General features: G+C 50.3%; 1 protein-coding gene across 7 annotated transcripts in view; it reads right to left on the bottom strand.

Moving 5' to 3' along the window:
• Positions 1-26257, bottom strand: part of NUMA1 (nuclear mitotic apparatus protein 1) — a 67632-nt gene that overhangs the window by 8124 nt on the left and 33251 nt on the right. For 3 of the 7 annotated variants that reach the window (XM_069471063.1, XM_069471061.1, XM_069471068.1), the window contains exons 2-15: positions 20379-20452; positions 15506-15591; positions 11885-11964; positions 10721-10803; positions 10018-10098; positions 9196-9283; positions 7543-7657; positions 6871-7028; positions 6493-6610; positions 6291-6408; positions 5794-5934; positions 4723-4845; positions 1161-4568; positions 654-695 (exon numbers count right to left, since the gene is read on the bottom strand). In XM_069471063.1, coding sequence (XP_069327164.1) covers positions 654-695; positions 1161-4568; positions 4723-4845; positions 5794-5934; positions 6291-6408; positions 6493-6610; positions 6871-7028; positions 7543-7657; positions 9196-9283; positions 10018-10098; positions 10721-10803; positions 11885-11964; positions 15506-15591; positions 20379-20420 — 4683 coding nt within the window. In that variant the 5' untranslated portion in view covers positions 20421-20452. Of the gene's footprint in view, positions 1-653; positions 696-1160; positions 4569-4722; positions 4846-5793; positions 5935-6290; positions 6409-6492; positions 6611-6870; positions 7029-7542; positions 7658-9195; positions 9284-10017; positions 10099-10720; positions 10804-11884; positions 11965-15505; positions 15592-20378; positions 20453-23037; positions 23064-25069; positions 25183-25916; positions 25936-26257 lie in introns of those variants that run through there. The other 4 variants (XM_069471065.1, XM_069471062.1, XM_069471064.1 and 1 more) reach the window with 4 other exon arrangements.

The following is a 26257-nucleotide window of genomic DNA, read 5'->3' as shown; positions in this document are numbered from 1 at the left end:
CCTTGATGTCTCGCCAGTGCAGAGCTCCCGAGAGAGAGGCAGCCAGGCCGCGTGGCCCCCGTCTGGTGTAGACCCCTCTGCTCCTCTCAGCCTGGCCTTCCTGCTCCAGACATCTCTATGCCCTGCTCAGGGTTAAAGCTCCAGGGGGGGACGGGAGGGTGTCCGGAGCCCCCAACCTCCCTAACCTGTGAGGGCTGCCTGGCATATCACCTTTCTGGCTTTGGTAAATCCATACTGGGTGGGGGAAAGGTGCTGTGTTAACAGAGCCCACAGGTAATTCTGCTGTTCCTCTTAGTTGAGTATCTCTAACTGGACCCAGGGCTCGCGATGTTCTGGAATCTCAAGGATCGGTCTGTCACTGACTGGTTCAAATATGGGAAAGATGAAGCTAGTGCCACCCCCTGTCCCTAACAGGCAGAGGAGAGAAGGTACAGAAGGGCAGAGAGGCCGACCTGGGACGGGTGGGACAGGGCCCGAGAGAGCCCAGCACACCGCACTCCTGGGCAGACTGGGCCTGGATTCCACGGCTCGACCCTGCCCCCTTCACAAACAGTTCACAACGGGAGCTGGCGGAGGCAAGCTGCAGCCGGGCTCATGCACGAGACTGGTCACCGCTTAAGCAGCCAGCATTTATCGAGGACCCCAGGCATTACCTGCTTAGTCTGCTCTCTCTGAAATACCTCTAGCTGCTCCACCTGTGCAGGGGGAGGAGCGATGGAGACAGTGAGATTGGCCCAAAGCGGCACCAGCCCTGTCACCAGGCTGACCTCACTGAGGCTTTGATACTTTCTGGTAAGTTAGAAAGTATCAGAGGAATTAGACTTCTAGTAAGTTAACAAAAAGAAAAAATGCCAGCTAGACTTATACTGCCCTTGGGGCCTCCAGTGCAGGTGTGCTTCTGGAATGGGGTGGTGGTCCTCACAGCTTGACTTTCTAGGGACAGACCCTTCAGGGAAGGGGAGGCCACTGATACTTTCGTTAGGACATCAGGGGCAACAGACTTGAATTCCACCAGCAACCTCTCCTTTTCCGCCACCCAGTGGATGAGGGAAGGCAAGACACTGCAGAGTGGGGGCCGGAAGCCCTGGAATACAGAGGAACAGTGTTGCCACTCTCTCAGGTCCCTATCTTCGGGGGTGTGGCTGAGCTGGGCACCTCACCTGGGCAGTGAGTTTCTGCCTCTCTTCCTGGAACCGCTGCCTCTCCTCCAGGACCTTGGCCTTGGCACCCTCATACTTGGCAGTCATCACCTCCAGCTCCCGGGCAGTGCTCTGTGCTTCGCGCTGCGTCTCAGCCAGACGGGTCTCAGCATCAGCACGCACAGCTGCCAACTCTTGGACATACTTCTCCCGGGCCTGGTCCAGCTCCACCTCCAGAAACTGCCGGCCGAGGTTGGCCCGCTCACCCAGCCCCCGGTTCTCCTCCGCCAGCAGGCCATGCGCCTTCTTCAGCACGCCCAGCTGCTCTGCATAGCTGGCCTTCTCTGCCCGCAGCTGCTGGGCCGCTCGCTCCTGCTCTGCCACCTTCTGCCGCAGGGACACCAGCTCCCCAAGTTCCCGCTGGGCCCGCATCAGCTCTGCCCGTAGCCCCCCAGCTGCCTGCTTACTCTGCTCCAGCTCCTCGTGGTGGCGTTTCTCAGCAGCTGCCTGCTCGGCCTGCAGCTGCTGGCAGAGGTGCTTGGCTGGCAGCAGCTCACTCACCAGGGCCTGCGTGCTGGTGTGCTCAAGCTGCAGGGCAGAGAGGGCTTGCTCCTTCTGGAAGAACTTCTCCTGCCACGCCTTCAATTCTTGGCCCAGCTCCTCCGCTCGCTCTGCCTGTGAAGCCAGCTCCTGCCGCAGGTTCTCTGAAGCCACCCGCTGTTTCTCAGCCTCCTCCCGCAGGCTCTGCACCTCCTCCCGCAGAGCGGAGCTGCGTTCTGCAGCCCTGGCGCTGTTGCTGGCTGTCTCTGCCTGGAGCAGGCGCAGCCTCTCTTCCAGTTTCTGGCTCTTCTCTGACTCGGCCATAACCAGCCGCTTCAACTCCTTGCTCTCTCCCTCTTTCTCCAGGACCTGGCGGTTGAGGATGGACACCTCCTCCTCCAAGCTGCTGATGAGGCTGTTTTTTCTCTCAGTCTCCTGCTGGGCCCGGGCCACCTGGGCCTTCCACTCATCCTCAGCCTTGCTATGGTCTTGGGCCTTGGCGTGGAGTGTGGCCAGCTCCCTTTGGGCAGAGGCTAAGGTACCCTGACTGTGCCCCAGCTCTTGGGCCTTCTCCTCTAACTGGCCCCGCAGAGCCTCCAGAGCACTGTCCCTCTCGGCCCGGGAGGCCCGCTCAGACTCGAGGCTGCGCTCCAGGCTGTCGGCCTGCTCCTGCTGCTGCCGGCACTGCTGCTCCAGCTTGCTCACTTCTGCCCGCAGCGCCTCCAACTCAGGGCCTGCCGGCTCTGTCCTGCCCGCAGCCGCAGACTGGGCTCCTGAGCTGGACGCATCTTCTCTGCTGGTCACCCCTGAGGACTGCTGGGGCTCCTTCTCTTTCTTAGCCAGCTGTTGCTTCAGTTGCTCCACGGTTTGCTGAAGCTCCCCCAGCTCTGCCTTCTGGGCTGCCTCCAGACCACGAAGCTTGGCCAGCTCCTGGTCCTTGCCCTCCTTTTCGGTCAGGGCATGGGCCAGCGCCTCTTGCAGCGTAGCAAACTCCACACGCTGCTCGTTGAGGGCGTTCTGCAGCCGCATCTCAAGCTCTGCTTTGGCTGCCTTCTCCAGGGCCAGATCGGCCTGGGCCCGGCCCCGCTCCTGGGTCAGCCGCGCCACCTCCCTCTCCTGCTGCCCACGCTCCTCCTGCTGCTGCCCCTGGCTCTCCATCAGCGCGGCCCGCAGCCGCTCCAGCTCACTGCCCATTTGCTCTGCCTCCCGCTCCATGGCCTGCAGCGCTGCCTGCGTGCTGCAGAACGGGCGTCCCTGCTGCTCTTCCTGCCACTCGGACTCTCTGTCTCCTGCCCTCGGGGACTCCTTGAGTAGCTCCCGGGAGGCCGTTTCCTGCTGCTCACCTGCCTTGCGCACCAAGGCCTCTAGGCGGGCCACCTCCTTGCTGGTAGCAGCCATTTTCTCCTGCAGAGTGGAAAGGTCATCTGCTAGCTTCTGGGCCCTGACCTCCTTCTCCTGGACCTGCTGGAGGGCTTTGGCTAGGTTGGCATGGAGCTGGGCTAGCTCGTTCTGCTGCCGGGCTATCTGGAGCTCGTTTTGGGTCTCTATCCCTGCCAACTTCTCCTTTGCCTCCTGCAGCTCCTGGTGGGCCTTCTCATGTTCCTCCTTGAGGGTCATCAGCTGTTCCTGGAACATGGCACCATACTGCTTCTCCTCTTGCTGGCTAGCCTCATACCGCTTGCGCCACGTGGCTACCTCTTTGACAAGCTGCTCACATTCACTCTCAGCCCTGCGCTGGGAGGCTACGGCCTCTCCCAGCTCCCGCCGCAGGGCATCAGTCTCAGCCTGATGGGTCTCCCCAAGCTGCTGTAATCGAGCCTCCAGGCCCTTGCGCCCAGCCTTCTCTTCTTCTAGCTCCTTCCGTTCCCGCTTATGCTGCTCCACGAGGCTTCCGAGGCTTCGGGTCTCTTCCTTCAGCTCAGAGATACAACGTTGCTGCTCTTCCAAGGCACCTGTGGCACTGCGCTTCGCCTCTTCAAGGCTGCGCTTGGTAACCTTCAAGGACTCCTCGAGGACCTGGAGCTGCTCTTGGAGGTGGTCCCTCTCCTGGGCCACCCTTTCTATCTCAGCTGCTTTTTGCTGCTCAGACCTCAGCAGGGCCCCTAGCTCTGCCACCTGGGCCTGGGCGTCACGATGCTCCTGATGGGCTGCCTCAAAATGGGTCTGGAGTTCCAGCACCTTCCGGCTCAGCTCTACCTTCTCCCGCTGGGCGTGTGTCATTAAAGTCCGGGCACTGTCTCGGGCTTCATGAGCAGCCTGAAGTTGCTTCTGCAGAATCTCTAGCTTGGCGGCTTTCTCCTTCTCCAGGGCCTCCAGCTTCTGGCGAGCTGCATCTCGCTCCTTCAAGGAGGCCTCCAGCTCCGCAGCAGCAGTGGCCAGTTGCTGGGCATGGTCCCGCCTGGTGACCTCCTGCTCCTTGGCTGCTTCCTTCAGCTGCTGCTCCTTCTGCTTCAGGCTGCTGCTCAGCTGCTCCACCTGCTGGCAGAGGCCCTGGGAGGCCTGTTCTTGCTGTTGCAGGGCCTGTGCCAGCCGGGCCTGCTCCTTTTCAGCCTGCTGCTTCAGGCCGGCCAGTTCTTGATCCTGCTGCTGGAGGGTGGCATTGAGTGTGGTGAGCTCAGAGGTGAGAGAGGCCACCTGGGCGGTCAGCTGGGCCCCCTGAGCCTGGGAGGTCTGCTCCAGCTCTTCCTTGGCCTGGCTGAGGTTAGAGATGGAGCTCTGCAGGTCGGCCACCAGGCTAGCCAGCTGCTGCTTTTCTTCCTCAAAGTGGCTCTGTTTGGCGAGCAGCTTGGCTTCCTGCTGGCCCCGCTCGGTCTCCAGCGTCTCCACCCTGGCTTGGAGCTGGGTGTTACTCGCGGCAAGAGTGGCTGCCTCTTGCTTCAGGGTTTCCAGCTGGTGGGACAAAGAGATAACATGGATCAGCGGGACACCTCAGACACTGTGCCCCTCTGGGAACCGAGGAACGCCAGGAACCCGAGTGTGCTGAACACGGGTCCACACCAACTCCAGCACACAGGTCTTGCTGGCTGCTCCTGTGTATTCCTACCTGCAAGACGTCACCCAGCACCTCGCCCTTCTCCTGGGGCGGGTTCTCCTGTAGCTGGGCCAAATGCTCTTCCAGCTGTGAAAGTTTTCCCTGAAGGATTTCATTCTTCTCTTCAAGGCATTTCTGGGAGTAAATGAGACTCGTGTGACCAGACAGAACCGGCACCAAATTACCCCACAGGCCCTTAGGAACATCAACAAAACCTGTGACCCTACCATCTTGTTACCAAGATTTCCTTTGGCCCTGGCTTAGAAAAAGTCTCTCAAAAACCACAGACCTGAGACTGAAGGCTTTCTGGCCCTTGTTCGCGGGCTGAATCGAGTCATTACATGAACTGCCTACTTCCTCTCCATGGCTGGGTTTACTTCAAATTTCCTCACCGTACACCCTTCCTCAGACAAGTCTTGACTCCCAGATTATCCAAACAAGCATCAGCTTAAAAATATCCCCTGGGGAACCAACACCAGCTGCAACAGCAGCCGCCGCAGCACCCCCAGCCCCCCGCGAACTTCCCACCCCTGTTCACTAAGCACCCACCACAGGCTGTGCTGGGGCATCTCTTGAGTTTCTAAGTCACCTACAGATGTGGGAGGCAGCTATTACTATCCCTCTTTTACAGAGCAGGCACCTGAAGCCCAGATGCTAAGGGCCTTGCTCAAGGACTAAATGGTTGTTAATAAGTGGCAGAGTTGGGTTCTTGTTAATGGCAACAATAACAATAGCAACTAGTTCACCAAGAGCTTACTTTTACACCACACAATGTGTTAAGTGCTTTGTATACATCATCTCACAATAGCTGATGAGGCAGCTACTCATGATCATTCCCATTTTAGGGGAAGGATGCTTAGAGAGGGAGACTGACCGACGTGTCCAAGATCCACACTGTGTAAACAGCAGAGACCCATTCACAGGTGCACTGGGCTTTATGCACACTCTCCATTCCAGTGCCGCATTAAACCCTAAAAAGAAGTCAGCCTAACTCCCAAAGGCCTGGAAGAGCAGCGTGGTACACTGAGCTCAGCTTTGTGCGTGGTCAAGATGGGGGGCCCTGACTCTCCGGCAGAAGTTTACCTTGTCCTGCAGGGCTGTGCTGAGCTCCTTCTCCAGCCGGGCCTGCTTCTCTGCCCACTCCCGAGTGGCCTTGCTGTGCTCCTCTGTCAGTTCATTGAGGGCACCCTGTAGCTGCTGCAGGTGACTGGCAAACTCCCGCAGCTGAGACAGACAAGTGCGGATCCCCATCACCCAGGGTCAGAGCTGGCACCACCGCCACCGTCTGCTCCCCGAACCCCAGGGGCGAGTTGCCTCCAATTACCCTGCCAACTCTCCCCAAGCCAATCACAATAATCCCACCCCAAATTCAGGACTACAAATCAAAATTTAGGGCCACAAGCCAGTATCCCAGCAGCAGCCAACTGTGGGACAAGGAAAGGGGTAAAGTATGCAGGTCTTTGGAGACTGAAGCACAAGACGGGTGCCGGGACGTTCTTCTCAACCCTCTCTCGGGGAGACTTCCAGGCCACCTCAGCCCTGAGGGGCCTCCATGTGTAGCCCCAGCCCCCACCACTCACCTTAAAGGAGAGGTCTCCGTTCTCCTCAGAAAGCTGGTTAATCTTGCGGTCCATCTGGCTTTTCTCTGTCTTCAGGTCCTGGCACTGCTTCAGGGTCTCATGCAGCCGCACGGTGAGGCTGTGAGGGAGAGGCGCAGTGAGAAGAGAGCGTGGGCCCCGAACTGGGTGCAGGCAGGGGCTGGCAGGGAAGGCAGGGCTCTACCTCTCATTCTTGCCCCGTAGCTCCTCCAGCTCCCTGGGCTCCAGTGGGCTGGCCGCCTGCTTCTCGTTCAGCAGGGCCAGGCGGTCAATGCGCTGCTGCATCACGGCCATCTGTGCATCTGGCCCGGAGTGGGGGAGGGGGAGAGGAGAGTCAGCACGGAACTATGGGGGAGGGAGAGGGGGGGTGAGGCGTGTGGTACCCAACGGAGGGAAAGGGAGGACGGGGTAAGGACAGAACCCAGCTTCCAGGAGGCCTGACCTTAGGCCCAGGCCTGAGCTCTAAGCTCCAGGGCCAGTAGAGGGGACAACATGGGAGGGTAACGGGACATCCCGCAGGCAAATCCATTCACACCCATCTGCCGCTGTCCTGGACACCCACCCTTCTCAGTGAGGAGCTTGCGGTTCTCAGCCAGCTCCAGCTCCAGCTCATCCCGGTTGTTTCTCTCGTCCGCAAGCTGCTTCCTCAGCCGTCTCATCTGGAACTGTGGGGTCTGCAGGATGTCGCCCATGGGTGAGGCTGGAGAGCCTGAGAGGAAGCTGAGGAAGGAGATGGCCCAGATGCCATGGTAAGAACCTAAGATCTGAAGCGACCAGCAACGGGCAGGGGCGGGGCCGCGGGGGTCTATGGACGTGCGCACTGGCTGGGAGGCCCATGCACCTGGGTTCTCTTTGCAGTGCTACTTCATGCCTCATGACATGACCTGGAGAAAATGTTTCTTCTCCCTCTTCCACGCCTTAATTTCTTTGTTGGGGCAAAAAAAAAAAAAAAAAAAAGTGATGTGTTCTCCTTGCCTCTGCAGAGATGCACTGAGAGAAGGGGGTTTACTGAGGAAGGGTATGCCATAAACAGGGAGGCCTTCGGCCCATGACAGACCCCAACCAGTTTCCTCAGTTAGTGCTGGGTCAGGTGAGGAAACCGCAGATCTATAGGATGCCCAAGCACTCTGTGATGATGTACATCTCTGGTCAATGGCTTAGCCTCTAGAATGCAGGGATGTGAGGACTGATGGATGCTGAGGCCCCATCCCAGGACCAGAGGCCCAGGACATACTTGTTCCCACTGGAAGAGGAGGCAACCTTCTGCAGCTCTAGGAAATGAACCTCCCTCTTGGCCTGGTGGCTAGGTGGGGAGAGCTCTTCAGAGAAGCAGGTAGAAGGAATAGGAGCTAGGGATAAGAAGACAAACCAAGAAAGGTTAGTAAGACGGTGAACAGACTTGCATCTTTACACAATTTGAGAACTCACCTTAGTGGGTGTGAATCTGCGGACACTTACACGCAAACTACAGAGGGAGGGACTGGGCAGAACCTGAAACCTGGTGTCCGGGTTACCCAGAGGTCAGTGGCCCTAATGAAAATCAAGTGCGGGGCTTCCGTTCCCACAGGGCATCAGTGCTCAGACAGCCCGGTGGAGGGAGGGTGTCCTCCATGCTCAGAAACTGGACCAAGTGCCCAAGCTTTTCCCTCGAGCCAACGCTGCAGAGACGGCTTGGGAGCCCTGAGCAGGCTCTCCTCATAGGCCCCAGTGACCTCTCACGTCAGAGCCACTGGCCTCCTTTTAGAGCTCTCCCATACTGATACCTCACACCACCAACACACCCTCTTTCTCAAGCCTTCTCTTCCCTTGGTTCCCATGACCACTTGTGCAGGGCTCTCCTCTAATCTCCCACTGATAGTCTCCCCCATCTGTTCCCCCCACCTCCACCCACCCTCTAAGCTCCCCAGATTCTGACGGGGCCTCCTTGCTCTGCCTGTGGTGCCCACAGCCTCAATAGCCGTCCATACACTGACTTCTAAACCCAGGGCCCTCTCCTGCATTCTGGACCCACATTTCAACATCTCCGCCTGAAGGTCTCATGAGGAACATCTAATTCACTGGCTACAGGAGAATTGCCTAAACCTACTTCTTACATTCCTGCCATCATTAGCCGGCCTCTTCATCAGGAGACTGGCAGAATGATCACTCTATTGCGCTGCCAGCTGAGACATTGGTATATCCTGTACTTGGATTCCTCATCATACTTACTGGTTCATGTATCTGCATTTTTTTGCCTTCATGAAGGCAAACCCCCCTCCCCCTTTTTTTTTAAAAGACTGTGTTTTCAGCTTCTAAGCCTGGAGTAGTTTTTATTTAAAAAATAAAAAAGGGAGGCCGGATGTGGTGGCTCATGCTTGTAATCTCAGTACTTTGGAAGACTAAGGCAGAAGGATAGCTTGAGGCCAGGAGTTTGAGACCAGCCTGGACAATACAGCGAGACCCTGTCTCTACAAAAAATAAAAAAATTATCCAGGCATAGTGCTATGCACCTGTAGTCCTAGCTACTTAGGCGGCTGAGACAGGCGGATCACTTGAGCTTAGGAGTTTGAGGTTACAGTGAGCTATGATGACACCACTTACACTCCAGCCTGGGCAGGAGAATGAGACCCTCAAAAAAAAAAAAAAAGTGTATATCGGGGAGGTGATCAAGGAGAAACTAAGAGCAAACAGGAACACTTATAAATGTCCTGGCAGCGAGGAGCTCTGTAGGAACTAGATGATGATAACCTGGCCCAGAAATCGACCTACTCCATTACACACACTTTTCCTAAGCACCAACTCTGTGCTTTATGCTGGGGACAGAAACAAACTCCCACTGCTGGGACGACTCAGGGTCCTAGCAGTCCCCAATTCAGAGATGCAGGGATCCCTGGGGGTATGTCCTTACCCTTCTGCAAGAAGTTCTCTAGGTCCTCATTGAGGTTTAGCCCATCCTCATGGTCCAGCACAAATTTAAGAATGGCAGCTAACTCAGCCTGGATGACAAAAAGAGAAAAGGAGCATCACTTAGGTGCTAAACAGGCCTCTGGAAGGATGGCTGCCAGGAGCTCCACACTGGCAGCACCAGTCCCCATTCTCCTGAGCCCCAGGAGCCTGCTGGATCCCATTCCCCCTCTCAGGCCCGGAGCCTGAAGCCCACGGGCGAGCCAACAACATTCAACTAGGGACACGTTCATCCCACTTTCCCCCTTCCCTTCTGCCTCCCCTAAAGACACACCCAGGTCAGAGTTCCTAACTGACTTTACTCTTGACCACAAGAAAAGTAAACAGGTAAGGAAAAAAATTCGGTCAGAAAGCTTTTATATGTAACTATGTTGGCCTCTTCCAGATGACCCTTCTAGAAGAAAAGATGAGATAAATGGGGTGACAGTTTTGTATAAAACACACACATACACATGTATATATGAATAGAGAATAATTTCTATGTATTATCCCAGCACACACTACAATTAAATATATACACATAAGAAAGGACTTGGAAGTATATCCTTTAAATAGTTAGCAATTATCTCTGGGAATGAAATTATTGGCAACTCTTATTTCCTTCTTTGTGCTTTTCAGTATTTTCCATATTTTCTATAATGAATGGCTATAATTACTATAACCACATTTTTAAGAAGAACAAGATACACTATTTAAAGAAAGACAAAGGGAGTGAGGTGAAGCACGGGCTAGGCCCACTAGGTGGGGTGGAGGCGCAAAGGCTTACCTGAATCTTATATTCAAATTGTTCCCAGTCCCTAGGACTTTTGGAGCTCATGGTAGAGTGATATAAGAGCAGCATGGTCATCTAGAAGCCAAACAAGAGGTGGTCACTGAGTGAAGCTGTCTCTCTTCTCAGTGACCCTATTCTGGGTTATTCTGGGAACTCTGAGCTGTTCTGGAGACTGTTCTAAAACTCCTAGAATTCAGCAGCCCCAGGCCACCATCCTTAACAGCCCCAGGAAACTTTTTGTTGTTTTTTATTGAAGACAAAATTTATGCTGTGCAAAAAGCCAGGTGCCAAGATTCCTGCCTGGCTAAATTCTTGGACTCATGGAACCCTGGGTGTGAAGCTAAAGGCACCCTTTACAGTCCAGAAACCACAAACAGCAGAGGGAATGAAGCAGACTGAGCTAGACAGAAAGATATGCTGATTGCTGGGTAAGCCTTATTCCTGCCAGGTCTCCACGGAGTCCCACAGTAATGGTCTAGTAAACCACTGTTTGTCGTTTGATCTCTTTGTCATAAGATTGTGGACTCCTAGAATCCTTGGGCTAAATTAGCCTCTGCCTAATTAGGACAAGTGGCTGCCCGGTCCTACCTCCAAACTCCCAGAGCCCCTGACACCTCCCCTTGGGTTAAGAGAAGGCCCTGCAGGTCCCTCAGGTACTGCCCTCACACCACCCCCCAGTCTGGTATTCCACAGGTACCTTGGCCAGTTCCACCTCTGACCCCTCCATCACCTTCTGCACAGACACCAGGCATTCTGGAGAAGAGGGATGTTTTCGATTTTCTGCAATGACAACAATGTAGAAAGCAGGGTGAACTTCCTGGGAACCTGAGACCGCAGGTCGCTTGAATCTGAGAAGCAGAATGGCTGTCTCTGGTGGGGCTATGAGATGTAGGGCTCCTTATTCCTGTCCTCTCTCCCCTGACTGACACTTTTCCATGTGAAGTCAGTTCTATCGTGGGTCAGTCCAAGGGCTACGGGGACAGTATAAGAAGAAATCAGGCTGGGAATTCACAACAACTCTGGGTCATGGCACTGCACTCTCCCACCCACTCACCAACTTCCACTTAGCACCACAGAGAAGGAGCCCAGAGATTCCAGGTCATTCCAGAGTCCTGTTTCAACCAAGGTCAGAGAGGAAGCCTGAAGCTGAGTCAGAAGAGGATGACTGGGCACATCTGGTTCATACGCTGCCACGGGGTCTGGGCTCACTTACTAACACCTTGCTTTATCTAAACACAGTCTCACCTTTCCTATAATTCTCTTAAGGTGGAAATGGCAGATAGCTCCCATGTCAAAGATGAGGACTCTGTGGTCCAAGGCTGCACAAGGGCAGGGGAGCTGACGAGCACTGTGCTAGAAGCTTTGTGTGTATTCTTATTTAATCCACCCACCAGCCTGAGAGCAATTATTATTATCTCCCTATTAAACCCAGGAAACCCATGTCCAGAAAGGTCACACAAGCAGCGAGAAGGGTCAAGATCTCAATCTGCCTCTGCCCCTATACCTGTCACCTAAGCAATTAATTCAAAGTTATTTGTGGTGACACGAATCTTTCCCTCTCTTCTGCCGTCTCAAACTGGGAGGAACAGGAGTCCAGGGCGATAAGTCACAAAAAGTGACCCTCTGGCTCTAGCGGGATCTCTGAGGTGGGCTCTGGAACTGAGGGACACTCTTCTCACACAGCTGATGGACGTATCACAGACCCGGGGAAGCTGCCCCAGCCGTATTTGTCTCTGTGCTAAAGAGTAGGGAGCCTTGAACCTTTTCTCCTCCAGACGCTCATGAACTGATTCCTCTGGACTCCCAAGTCCCAGAAGCTGAGGAAGCAGCTCCTTCCCCACTAGATAAAAAAGGTGCTTACTCTGCAGAAAACTGCACACAAAGTCCAGTCTTGCTGGCACCGGCTGCTGCAGGATCTGCTGCCCCTCTTCAGTGCCATGGCTGGAAAAAGAGCAAGTATTAGGACCAGCGTACTCAGCAATCTGCCTCCTTGCTACTGCATTACATACTACCTCCCCTTCCTTCGGGGCTCCGTCTAAGCAGGGTCTGGGAGAGAACCAGATCAGCTCCTAGAGGCAGGTGAGAAGCTACCAGGGCACCATCTATCCAGATGGAACTCTGTGGCGGCCGAGCAGTGGGGACTTGAGGCATGCAGTTCTGGAACAGATGGCACTCTGCCGTCCTTTTTGCACATAGGAAAAAGTTCCGTGGGGAGGGGGCCAGGAGGAGATGAAGGTGGCACGGGTGACTGGGAAGCTACATTAAATCACCCGGAATGGCTCAACTCTAAAATGTCAGGAGGCCTGGAAAACGTGGCCAGAGTGAGAGTGAGAGAGGACCATGGGGGCGGAAAGCCAGGTCCAAGAACTGAACGAAAGGGAGGAAACAAGGCTCTGAAGTGACAGGGCAAAGTTCCCACACCAGGCTGAAGGTGCAGATGGTGAAAGCCGCCCAGAAGCGAGGCCCTTGACGGAGTGTGACGAGAACCACCGGGAGGGAGGCAGCAGGGGGAGCCCTCGCGCAGCCCAGGGACCAGGCGGCTGGCTGCTCCAGCTACCTGCAGTTCTGAGGATCATCTCACTTCTGAAATAGGTGAAATAACACTTCAGGTTAGAAAGCTGACTTCTCTGTCTGGGCTATAGTGGGAGATACTGATTAAAGGGCCCCCTGCGCCTCAGAACCCAAACCGTCAGGTCTCAGCCAACTTTCTGGAGGACAGGGTAGGCCCAGAACCTTCTGATGCCAGAGACATCCTGCAAAGGAAAGAAGTATCCAAGCCAACACCATGAGTGTACCTTCCCCGTCTCCCATGTGACTACAAAGGGTTCTTCCGAGTGGATCCCCCACAAGAGGCATTCTGGGTAGCTAGTGTGAGATCAGGGACTCCTGCGAAGCCTTGAGGAGATGCCAGTCTCCTTGTGGACTCTCAAAGGAGCCATCTTCCCTATCTATCCACAATCTGCAATGTCATGACTCCTTGGCCTTAGTGTAAAGCAGTATTTACCTAAAAGTATTACATTAAATAAAACTAAAAAAAGGTTCTCAGGTTAAATGTTTGAGAAATGCTGGGTTAAACCAAATTGAACAGGCCAGGCGCAGTGGCTCAGGCCCGTAATCCTAGCACTCTGGGAGGCCGAAGCGGGCAGATTGTTTAAGCTCAGGAGTTTGAGACCAGCCTGAGCAAGAGCGAGACCCCGTCTCTACTAAAAATAGAAAGAAATTATGTGGACAGCTAAAAATATATATAGAAAAAATTAGCCGGGCATGGTGGCATGCCTGTAGTCCCAACTACTCGGGAGGCTGAGGCAGGAGGATCGCTTAAGCCCAGGAGTTTGAGGTTGCTGTGAGCTAGGCTGACGCCATGGCACTCTAGTCCAGGCAACAGAGTGAGACTCTGTCTCACAAAAAAAAAAAACAAAAAAAACACCACCAAATTGAACATTTTCTTTTTTTTTTTTTTTTTTTTTGAGACAGGGTCTTGCTTTGTCACCTAGGCTGGAGTATAGTGGCCTCATCACAGCTAACTGCAACCTCCAACTCCTGGGCTCAAGAGATCTTGCTGCCTAAGCCTCCTGAGTAGCTGGGAGTACAGGCCTATGCCACCATGCCCAGCTAATTTTTCTGTATTTTGTAGAGATGGGCTCTTGTCATGTTGCTCAGACTCGTCATGAACTCCCGGCCCCAAGTGATCCTCCCACCTTGGCCTCCCAAAGGTTTAGGATTACAGGCCAGAACCACTGCACCCAGCCCAAATTGAACATTCTCTAAAGAAGAGGACATAACATACATTATTTCCTAAAATTATTTGACCTCAGAACCTCTTTTTTCCCACAAAGCCCCTGGTATAAGTTGCATGGAACATGCTTTGGAAAATGCTGGTCCTAGAGAAATCTAGTCCATCCTTTAAGACTGTTCAAGTCTCATCTCTATCAGGAAGCCACCCAGACTACTGCCGGTCATGCCTCCGTCGTCCTGCTCAGGTATTCCTACGGCATTCATAAATACAACTGCATAGTTTACAACAGCCCACTCTCTAACTGTACTGGCCGAAAGCTAGGAAAATATCAGGTGCTCAGGACACAGGGGCTGACTGAGGGATGCCTCTCACTGGGAAGAGCAAAGGTCAACATCAGCAAGACAAATGTCAGGTATCTAGGTTTTATGGCAAAATACCTCCACTAAACTTTGCTATTCAAGCCTCACAGTTATCAGAGACGTGACAGCCTTTTTGCTTTAGGCTACTCATACACAGAAGAACACAAAGGGAAACTTGTCAGAGGGGTTAAAGCCAATGAATTTTCCCATAGAGAAGGCCAAGTGACAAAGGAGACAAGCCCTGCTCAATTCCCACAGTTTCTATCTTCCCACCAACCTTGCCATCCTCCACTGCCTTCCCCTGTGAACAAGACTGCTAATTTAGGTTGGCACCAGTAGCAGGAGCAAAAATGCAACAGCCAGAACATATTAACCAAGAACAAGTGTCTTCCAAAAGGAAGTTGGTCTGCATTGTCCTGGATCTGAGATGGAGGTTAAGGTTAACCTGGAATTTGTATAGCCCCTAACCCCTGCCAACCCCCCAGCCATGGCAGTCTAAGGTTCAGGCAGCACCCTAGAAGACAACTTGAAAAATGAACATCCTTAGTTTTGACCCTCCTTATGAAAATTTCCCACCAGGTTATAAACCCACAGTGGCTAAATCAAGAACAACACACATCCTTACTCCTGAACACATCTACTGCTCTTGTCATCAGCCAGGGAAATTTATCTCTTCAAAACCAAAAGCAAGGTTGGGCATGGTGGCTCACGCCTATAATCTTAGCACTCTGGGAAGCCGAGGCGGGAGGATAACTTGAGGTCAGGAGTTCAAGACCAGCCTGAGCAAGGGCAAGACCCTGTCTCTACTAAAAATAGAAAAATTAGCCGAGTGTGGTGGCGCATCCCTGTAGTCCCAGCTACCTGGGAAGCTGAGGCAGGAGGATTGCTTAGAGCCCAGGAGTTGGGGGTTGCAGTGAGCTACAATGACACCAGGATGACAGAGTGAGACTCTGTCTCAACAACAACAACAACAACAACAACAACAACAAAAAGGCACTGAACAGCCCTCCTCACAACCCCCCACCCCTTCATAATAAAAAAAGAAAAGAGAGTTGCGGAAGACTCCTGCTGAGACAAGAGGATGGGCAGCAGAGAGTGGACTCTTGGAACAGTGTGAGATCCTGGAGTCTTGGAGGCTCTCCTGTGCAAGAGTGAAGAAGCCTTAGGATGGGACAACTGGGAAACCCCTCCCATACAAAGGCACAGTAACTGAAGGATAAGCTCAATGTGTTCTTATCTCTGGGCCCCACCCTGGCTTACAACATCCCAATCTAGCCCGTGCTTTCTGGGCACAGCGATCGATCGCCCAGGAAAGGGAGCAAATGCAGCCCCCTCCCCAGCAGTGAGCTTGCCTGAGAGGCTGGAGAGGCGTGTGGTGCGTACTCACATGCTGTCAATGATCTTGATGAAGACGCTGCAGTCCTGGAGCTGCAGCACAGCCTCCACGGGGTCAGCCACGCGCAGACTGTTCACCTGTGAGCCAAAGGGAAGAGCCTGGTAAGACTGTTATAAATGCCAGAAGCGATGTGGTTCGCTCCCTTTCCCAGATGCTGACGATTCTCTGCTCACTGTGAGTGCCTCCGGTTGTAGGCTATAGGAATAAAGGAATAGATGATTCTAGAACTTTTACTTTCAGCAAAGGAATGCCATTGCATTCACTCATCCAGCGAATGCTATCCAGTTACCGCCACTTAAAATGCTACCATCAGAGAGTCCTTCCTTTGGCTTGAACTAAATAAAAGCCTAAATTCTCCTAAGATGTTTCAGCATTGGGGGCATACTTGAAATATAATTAGGCATAAAATGATTCTGGAAGGCAAATCAAGAAACTGGCACCACCACTGCCTCTAGAGAGAGGAGCTGATGACAAGTAATCTGAGGTGGGAAAAAGGAAGGCTTTTTACATTATAACCCTCTGTAGCTCTTGAATATTTACATTATAATTCTTTGTATCTCTCGAATTTTTATATTATAGCCCTTCAGGGCTCTTGAGTGTTGAAATATCTATTCAAAACTTAAGTTCAATATTACATATATGTTATACACTCCCACACAGATATAAAGTCCTGTTATTAGTTTTTTTATTCTTTCTGGACATAAAACTTTGGCTGAGGGGAGAAAGGAGAAACAATGGGGGGAAAGATAATTAAAAAAAGCTGGGTGGGGGAGGAAGGAAGAAGAGCTGGGAACCCCAAAGAGAAACTTCTCACTTCTGATTCAAATTGCCTGTTCCCTTTCTTTGGCTTCCGGCAAGGCATCCCTCTAAATCAGTCTTTACCACTAGGAAATTCACCAGGGGTCACATGCAAATGAATCAGGTACACAGGTTACTCCACAAGCGTACACGGTCGACTTTACAGGAAAGCCCCCTGGATTCCACAGGCACTAAAGTTCAGAAGTAGCCTGGACTGAAGTTTACTTTTTTATTACCATAGGAAGGAAGGGCTTGCTAAGTTAATTAATCACATATGCAACACTGAAAGGAGACCGAGACTTAGCCTGCTTAAGAAAGAAGGTATTTTTAAGAACTCCACCATAGTGGTTCTGTACAAACCACCAGATTCTATTGCTTATAAATGTGTTCTCCATATCTGGGCTGGGAGCCCACAGTTATAAATTTTAGGCCCAGCTCTTCCACTAACTTGCCAGGAACCTTTGTTATCAACTTTATTTCTCTCTGTGCCTATTTTCCCTTTTGTCAGATGGAATCCCTACCTTACCCACTTCAAAGGACCGGTGTGGGTTCAAATGGGATTAAGGATGCAAGAACACATTAAAAAATACAAAGTACTATAACGCAAGGCACTATTATAGTTAATAAAATTAAAATAATGACAGATACTGCTATTTCTTAACAGTTAAATTACCTGCATGCACTGTAGAATTAAGAGGATTAAAAAAAATCAATAAGTCAGCTACAGAAATGACAGTATTTATTTCAGTTAAATACTTTCACATTAAAAACAGCTTTTAGATGGATCTAAATTAAAATAGGTTAAATTTTTTTAAGTGTGAAATATAAAGTATGACCTCTCATTGAAGTCTTAAAGACAATATATTTATATCATCTTTTGTAAAAAGTTAAATCGAATTGGTCAGGACAGGTCAGTGTGAGTTTTCTAGAAAGATTCTGAAGCAATGTGGTTCACTAGACTAAGGTCCCTTTTTACTTGCTGAAAATGAAGGGACTGCCAAGACATAAGCATCCAAAAACCATCTCCATTTAATACCTGCAATCTAGGTAAAATGTTCAAGGGCTGTAAATGCTGTTCACTAATAAGACTGAAAAATCAAACCCATTAGCTGACTTAAAGTGTCTTCAGGAATATGGAGTCATCACTTATGCCAATTAAGTAATAGTCCAGCAATAGTTTCTTTTGTGGATGTAAAAATATGTTTTCTTCTTATGAATTATTTTGCTTGCAAGTGAGAAATCATTTAAAAGTTGAAGTGGAAAAGCTCCTTCCTCTCTAGCAGGATATAAAACACGAGAGTGAGGCTAGTTGCAGTGGTGAGCAACTACACTTTCAAATTTTAATGCATCTTCATTGTGATTTTTGAGAAAAGCATCTAAGTATCTGCTGTTAAATAAAATTAGTCTTGTGTCTCTTCTCTATAATGGTAGAAGTCACTGAGATGGAAGGATCACTTGTGCCCAGGAGTTCCAGGCTGCAGTGAACTATGATTGTGTCACTGTACTCCAGCCTGAGTGACAGAGCAAGACCTCAGCTCTTTAAAAACAAAAAAAATTATGAGAGTGAGGATCAAACACAGTGCATAACCCAAGAGCTGTCTGTAAGTTTTCTAGGGTTGCTTAAGGTTGTCAGATTTTAAAATTCCCTTAAATAGATTATTTATTATTAACTACTGTTTACAGAATAGTTTCAAGCTACACTTCAATTAAAATAAAATATAAATTTATTTTTTACATTATAAATTACTAAAAATCCATGGCCGGGCGCAGTGGCTCACACCTGTAATCCTAACACTCTGGGAGGCCGAGGCGGGAGAATCGCCCAAGGTCAGGAGTTTGAGACCAGCCTGAGCAAGAGCGAGACCCCCGTCTTTACTAAAAATAGAAAGAAATGATCTGGACAGCTAAAATTATATATATAGAAAAAAATTAGCCAGGCATGGTGGCGCATGCCTGTAGTCCCAGCTACTCAGGAGGCTGAGGCAGAAGGATTGCTTAAGCCCAATAGTTTGAGGTTGCTGTGAGCTAGGCTGACGCCACGGCACTCTAGCCAGGGCAACAGAGCAAGACTGTCTCAAAAAAACAAAAATAAATAAATAAATAAGGCCAGGCGCGGTGGCTCACGCCTGTAATCCTAGCACTCTGGGAGACCGAGGCGGGTGGATCGCTCAAGGTCAGGAGTTCGAGACTAGCCTGAGCAAAAGCGAGACCCCGTCTCTACTAAAAATAGAAAGAAATTATCTGGCCAACTAAAATATATATAGAAAAAATTAGCCGGGCATGGTGGCGCATGCCTGTAGTCCCAGCTACTCGGGAGGCTGAGGCAGTACGATCACTTGAGCCCAGGAGTTTGAGGTTGCTGTGAGCTAGGCTGACGCCACGGCACTCACTCTAGCCCGGGCAACAAAGCGAGATTCTGTCTCAAAAATAAATAAATAAATAAATAAATTACTGAAAATCCAGAAGACAAAAATACAAAACTCCCATTCATTCTAGTATTTTAATTCATGTACTTTTAGCATTTTGATGTATTTCTTTCTAGTTTTTTTCCTAGGTAATTTTTTAAAAACCACAGTTGTAATTATCATGTGTGTATGTATAGTCTATGCCACTCTTTTCATTAACATAACAGAAGCATTATTTCATGCTACTAAAATTTACTTTAGTTGCATAACTTTTGATTTAAATTGAAAAATTCTTTTACAATATTTATCTTAAAAAATTTATCTTACAAAATTGAAAAAAATCTATAACTAAATATTTTAATGTGTGTTTGTTGTAATTTTTGAAAAAAGTATACAAATATCTGTTAAAACTAGTCTTGTGTCCATCCTCTGTAACAGTGGTAGTCACTGTAAAAACAAGCCTAGAACCTAAATAAAAAAATAGATAAACCAATCAATATAAAACAATGTGGTATAAGAGCCCCCAGTATTCATAGTTACCCCCATTGAACTAGAGACATAGCTCATGTTCCCTTGTAACCCAACTAGCCTTTTTTCGCCAGGAGGTGGGGAGGGAAGGAGAAGGAAGAGAAGATGTTTCTAATACAGATATAACACATTGAAATGTAATATAAATACAAAATATAAAAAAATGCCCATTTTAAGCCATGCAAAACTGAAAATTGCATCCATTTCAGAAACTGAAGACTAAGAATGCACATTTTGTACATTAAACATATATTTCCTGACTAGAGATTTGATCCTGATTAAAGACAACCTTTCTTTATTAAATCCACCTTACTTGGAAATTAAAAATTCATTTTCTTTAAAATATTCTCTAATTAAAAACAAAACTTGGCTCTTCAACTGGCCCTGATTAATCAGTACTCAAGGTGAATACTAAAATACCCTGTGCCAATTAGCATGCCCGGGAAATATTTTAAATATGAAGAACTATTATTTATTGAGATATTGTGCTAAATGGTTGTATGTGTATATGAGGGCACATGTACACACTGAATTATTTTTTAACACACATTATCTCATTATCCTTGTAATAACCACATGAGGTATTTTAATTTAAAATTACCCCCATTTAAAAAGGAAGGTGCTAGGAGGCTAACTTACCCTGGTCACACAGGGGCCAGCACTGTGATTCTATGCTGTCTGAGCCCAAAGCCCACGCTCATCACCACCACACTCCATGGCCTCCTCTGTTTCTCTAGCTTTAAATATCCAATGCTCATTATTATTTTTTTCATTTGCCATTGTCTCTGGCAGAAAATATATAAAAGAACTAGCAGAAGGATTTGGGGGAAGTCATCAGGAAGACAATGATAACATACAGAAACACGGTAAGGAGGGCAAGGGGAGCCTTGCCCTGAGATTAAAGGCCTTTGAAGACGACAGTCCCCACATACGCCAGTCACTAAACTTCAGCATCAACCCTTTCAGTCAGAAAAATGCACAGGGAAAAGATTTCCATGGTGTCCGAAGGAAAACTTTATTTACTTAGCCTGGAAATGAGAAGACTTTACATAGCCCTGGTTCCTAGAAAACTTTCCTAATCTCTCAAGCTTCACAGAGAAGTATAGCAGACAAGAGAGAGGAAGACTACTCACCCAAGAGAGCAGTGCAGCCGCCCGGGTGGCATGGAGTGTCATCTTGGTGATACCAGACAGTCACCCCAATGCACCTGGAACCCAAGGGAGGAAGAAGAGCAGTTAATTATAACAGATATCCATGATCAAGAAGGAAAGGAGAAATGGTTCCATTTAGCAGCTCTGAACACTTAAATCACTCTCACTTAGCACTTGATCCACCAAGGCACTATGGGAATTTTGAGAGAGCTCAGAGTACACGTGAAAATTACTACAAAGCTCATCATGTCAGAGCTGACAGTAAAGAATTTTGCATTTAATTCAACGTCCACCAGCTCCCACACAATCTTTCAGTTCCGTAGAAAACACAACATTCAAAGCTGGCCTTCAAGCCTACTCTTTGGGACATGATGTCCTTAAACACCGAACAGAGTTTTTCAGATAGACTGGGTCTGAATGCTGATTTCATGTGACCATGGTCATGTGATCTTGGACCAGTAATATAACTTCTTTTAGTCTATTTCTTCATCCACAAAATGAGATCCACATATACCTCTCTTAGTTATTGTCATGCTTAAAGATAAAGCAAATAGCACAGTACCTGTGACATGGTAGGTATTCAATAAATAATCACTATTCTTAAGCAGAAAGGTTGATTTCTGGCTCTATCTACAAGTACCCAAATTCTACTTAACTAAAAATAGCCAAGTTCTTGGGTTCTCCAAATTGTGGATGTTTATATTCTCCACAGAAATGTCAAAGGCAGACATGGTTCAAATGGGGAATTGGACATATTTAAACCTAGGTCTCTGGATGAGGCCAAGTCGAATTCTGGAGGAGATCTCATGAGACATTTAATGAAAATTAGGCACCTGTCCTGGTATTCTTACCCCAATTTCTTTTCCCATTGGGAATCTCTCATCTGCCTGCCAGCCTACCCAAGAGACCACAGACCGGATGCCCAAATACTTGCCAACATCTCCTAGCAGCCCCTACAATTCCCACAAATCTCCATGGGCATATCAGCCCCACTCCCATCTCCTGCCACAGGTGCTCAGTTTGTCACTCCTCTAGGAGGAGGACAAGAATAGTTAAGGGCCACATCACCTATAAATGTCCCCACATATTACCTTCTCCAAGGAAGCAACATTTGCTAAGCATCTTCTATATGCAAGGTGTTGGGGATAAAGAAAGACACCAATTTTGCCCATAAGGCGCTCACTGTCTAGTAGGAGAAGGAGATACACAAATCTGATAATTCACTCCCCATCAACTCTAGGTCCTTCTTACCCAAGTATACTCTGCTTATCAACCAACGAAAAGGCATTTATTTTTGTAGTCCCTATATATGCTCATTGCATGCTGGAAGCTACATGGGAAATGGGAGACAATGCCATGGTCCCTGCCTTTGAAGGGCTTACAGCAGGGTGAGGAGTAAAATTAAAAATATATGAAGGACTAACAGAAGAAAATAATTAAATGCCAAATAAAACTAAATGCTAATTATAATTAGGTGCTTCCTGACCTTGCAAAAACCCAACATGATTCCACCTGTTCTACCAACATCACAGTCTTATAAATGAACCAATACACCTGGGCTTTGGCAAGAGCAAGTGAAATAGTTAAGGGTGCTCTCAGGAGGGCCGAGAAGCTAAGGGGCCTATGTGTTCCTCAGTCTTGGATGACCTTCACCAGTATGGCCTATCCATGGGCACTGACTGCCTACTCCTGGGGCCAGGTAAGGATGAAGGCAGATGGCCTCAACTACTGCACTGCAGTAAGACTTTTCTGGTGGCAGGTCAGCCTAAAGCTAGAGGGACCACTCTTGGCCCTTGTGATGAAGGCGGCAGTAGCCAGATGCTCATCTGGAGCTTCTTAAAAAAGTCTCTGAGCTATTCAATAACAAGAGAAATGAGGCCCAGATCACCTCCCCCTCATCCCCACTGCTGCCTATAGACCTGCAGTCCTTTTGATGAACCTCCACACTTTATTTGCAACCGGAGGTAGATCTTGCCCCTTCTGAAAGATTCACAGCTGTGCTGCTAAAAATGTCCTGAGGTTTAACCAACCTCTTCTCTTTATCTCAGAGGCAAAACATACAACCCTCAGGTCCTCCCAGGAGAGCCTGTCTAAAACTAGTTCCGCCACTCAAGAAAACCAGTGTCAAGGCCAAATGCCCTTTTCTGTGCTCTCCAGGCACAGAAATAGGAATTCAATACTCAACACTAAGAACTCCTGAAGGACCTTGTTAGCTCAAGGCCCAAAAAAGGGGCACTTTCTCAGAGATAGGACATCAGGGTGAGAGCCTTTAGGACAGCCCAGACATTCACTCTTCTCTGGGTAATGAATGATGGAGGCCAGTGGCATATCTAGTCCTCGGCATTGGGATTATAGCTTTAAGCAGGCTTTGGCCTGGAACCCAAGGGCTCCTGGCCAGAGCACCATCCTCCCACCCTCCCCCTGAAATCTGAGGCAGGCCCCACCCACAGAAGACCGAGTGATGGTGATGGAAAAACAGATCCCTGCGATTGTAGCCTGGAACCATTTCACAGAAGGATCTGTTGAGATCCACCCCAATGTGATCAGGCACCCCCATATAACCCCTACCCAACAAACAAAGAAACAAAACCCCAGAATGCAGGCCAGGCCCTCTGAGGGCACCTTCAGAGTTCCCACCTACCTGGTTCTTTGAGGAAGAAATGCCCCAGAATCCAAAAGAGGCTTCAAAGAGCTGGTAAGGCACCCTCTCTTTCTCTCGGTCTCAAGAAGGAACCAAGACTCAGAAACAGCCGCCTTATAACACTTAAGGCCCTGCATCCTCTTTGCATTTCCCAAACGGACATAATGAAGCTCCCCCACATCAGGACCAATTCCCACACGCACCATAACCCCTCTATGTTCCCAGAAAAGATATATCAGAACAAGGAAAGTGACACTCAAAAGAGAAATACAGCCACCTGGCCTGCATCCTCTCCGGATCGTAAAGAGTTAAAGCCTCGCCATGGTTCCCTACCAGGGCTGAAGCTAATGTAAACCACCTGCTCAGACACAAGGAACAGGACCAGAGGGTCAGGTTGCTGAGCTCTGGGGTCTGTTCTGAAAAAGCTTCAGTTTTAGAAGTAGACCAAGTGATAGGCCAAAGGCCAGGGGGGTCTGAGTTGCAGCAGCACTGCTCTCCTTACCCTGCCCCTGGCCTGAATGCCAGCTCTTTTGAGACCGCCTCTCAGCCAGTTATTGCCCGCCTGAACACCAGCCCTATCTCAAGACAACACCAAAGTGACCTTTGGTCCCAGAGAGCTGCTAAACTGTACTGATCTCTCAGCTCATGGGCCCTTGCCTTCACTGAACCCTCATTCTCTTAGTGCTAACTCCCACCCAAGAATTTCAGGGTCCAAAACCCACACAAGCTCCCACCTCAAAGGGTCCTTCCCCGAACCCCACCCCTCTCTCTACGCAATAGTTTCAAAGGCCCACAGACTTACAGCTCACAAAGAAAATGGCTGCCCATCTGCACATCCATGCCCAATTGCAAATGTACCACCACTGGCCTTGAGCCCCTGCCTGCTGGTAGCCTTAAGAATTTGTGTTCTGTGCCCCTTTCTAAAAGAGATTTCTCCCCATCTGAGAGACATCCACATCCAAAGAGTGAAAACCCTGACCATGGGGCTGCTCCTCTAACTCTGGGAGGAACAGGTTAGGAGGCACAGGTAAGCAAGCACCCAGGCCTCACCTGGCAAGTTACCCCAGAGGGGCCCAGCAAAGGCCAAGCCATCTTGCCACGGGCTAGTCTGCTATAAAAACAGAATGGGAAATATCTTGCTGGTGTACCCTCTGGCTCGCAGAATGGAAATGGCCAAAGGACCAGCAGCTCCAAGAGAAGCCATGGAGGGAAAAACACAACCTTTTTCAACTTCTGGGGAGTCCTGAGTAGACTCTGTGGTCTAAGTCCAAAGAGTTTCTCTGCACGCCTGAGGTCAGGGGCAAACCTGATGTATTCCCTGGTCCCTCTAAAGGGACCAGCTTTCGGCTCAGGGCCCCACTCTTCACACAGACCACCCCCCTCTTTGTAGCCTATAGTTTGGCCTAGAGCCCCAAGGCCCTGGAGAGGAGCAAGGGAAGGACTGCAGAGGAAACCAAGATTCCTGGTTTCTGTCCCTTCCCCTCCATGCTCTGGAGGGTCCATATCAGAAGGATGCGGCCGACGGGCTGCCGTCAGGAACCAGACCTGGGGCCTGCAGCCACACAGGGCACGCGTGCATTCACACTCACACACACCAGGCCCCCACCACTATGTTCACGCACCCTGGTCCCTCCCAGCTGACAAATGAACTTGTTTTCACTGCCCACCACTGCGCACACACCCCAGGCCTCAGGCAGGACTGGAGAAGCCCTCCCCTGAGCCGTAGACAGCTCAACATGCAGGCGCACACACTTTCCCCCTCCGAACAAAAACACGCTGACATCTACGCAAGAGGGAAAGAAAGCAACCCTTTGCTCTGCAAGGCGCCAGCTCCCGGATGTTGGCAAGCTCTGGCCCCAGCGCCTGCTTCGGAGTCTGTTTACTTGCTCTCCCTCTTCTCCCCCTCCCCTTTAAGGATGGCGCAGGAAAGGGAGGTGAGGGGGGAGAATCCACCCCACCCTCTCGTCCATGTTTGAACAAAAACCCAGAGAAAGAGTGAGGGCGAAAAAGTCCCAGTGCAGGGGGGCCTTACCAGACTCCTAAAGCCAAACGTATCTACAGGTTTTAATCCGCCATTAGCATTTAAATCTTGAAAGGAGAGGAGGAAGGGGGGGCCAGTAGAAAGTAACCCCACACACAAAAGAAAAGTTGTTGGTTTTCTTCTCAGTCAGCCTGGCAGGAGCGATCTTCCTGGCTGACAGCCAGAAGTGCGTCACAGCCAGGAGTCTGCTTTCTTTAAAGGCACAGCAAGCTTCCGTGATCTGGGAGCGACAGCAAAGCAGGGAACTCTCAGCGGGGGTGGGGCCCGGGGGAGGGGGCACACTGGAGAGGAGGGGGTAAGGCTGGAGGCTTGGTCCACAAACAAGAGAACAGGACGCGTGGGGCGGGGGGCGGGGGCCGCAGGAGCAGGCAGGCAAAATTACTGAACTGCGACAGCAGCAAGAGCCAAGCCAAACTGTGGCATAAACACACAAAAACACATCTCGCAGTGGCCAGCCTGACAAACCTGAGATCACACAGACACTCCCCCTTCGCTCTCTTTTCCACCCAGGGCTTAAGGCTGTAGTGACAGCCTGTCCATCTCTCTGGCCAGCAACAGAAGGGTAGGCCAAGGGCTGCCCCGATGATTAGATCAGCCCCTTTCTGTTGTGGAGCAGGGCAGGGAGGAAGACCTGGGAACAGAGGCTTTGAAGGGCAAGCAAAACGCAGGCCCTTTTAACCGGGGCAGCTTCCTGCCGGCTCCAGGGCGGCTGTGTCTTTATGCACACACATGCCGCTCTTGCACACAAAGCGCCTGCCGCCTTCCAGGGCTTGCTGCCTGCCCTGGGACATGGCCACCCCCCAAGCCCATTCCCCGAGGGATTCTCTCCAGCCCGTACCTTCTGTGTGGCAAGGCCAGGATGCTGCGCTGTGCCCGCTCCTCCCCCTCGGCCACCCAAACAAGAACCCAGGCAGATTCTGGCCCTGGAGTACAGGCCTGCGCTGTCCTGTCCGGGTGGCTGCGTGCTATTGTTGACTGTGGAATGGCCGCCAAAATCCCAGCTGTGCTGCCAGAACCTAATCCCCTGTTCCGCTGAGCGTTTGTGGGGAGGGGCCGAGGGGCCAAGGCACAGACCGAGTGCGGCAGGCACTGGCTGGAGCCCGCAACAGACTGGATGCAGGCACTGGGACCTGTAGGCGCTGCCTCTCCTACATGGCAGCGAAGAAAAGATGTCTGACT

Source organism: Eulemur rufifrons, chromosome 6, assembly GCF_041146395.1.
Source record: "Eulemur rufifrons isolate Redbay chromosome 6, OSU_ERuf_1, whole genome shotgun sequence".
In the NCBI taxonomy this organism is placed as follows: domain Eukaryota; kingdom Metazoa; phylum Chordata; class Mammalia; order Primates; family Lemuridae; genus Eulemur; species Eulemur rufifrons.
This window is presented reverse-complemented; position numbering and strand designations above follow the sequence as displayed.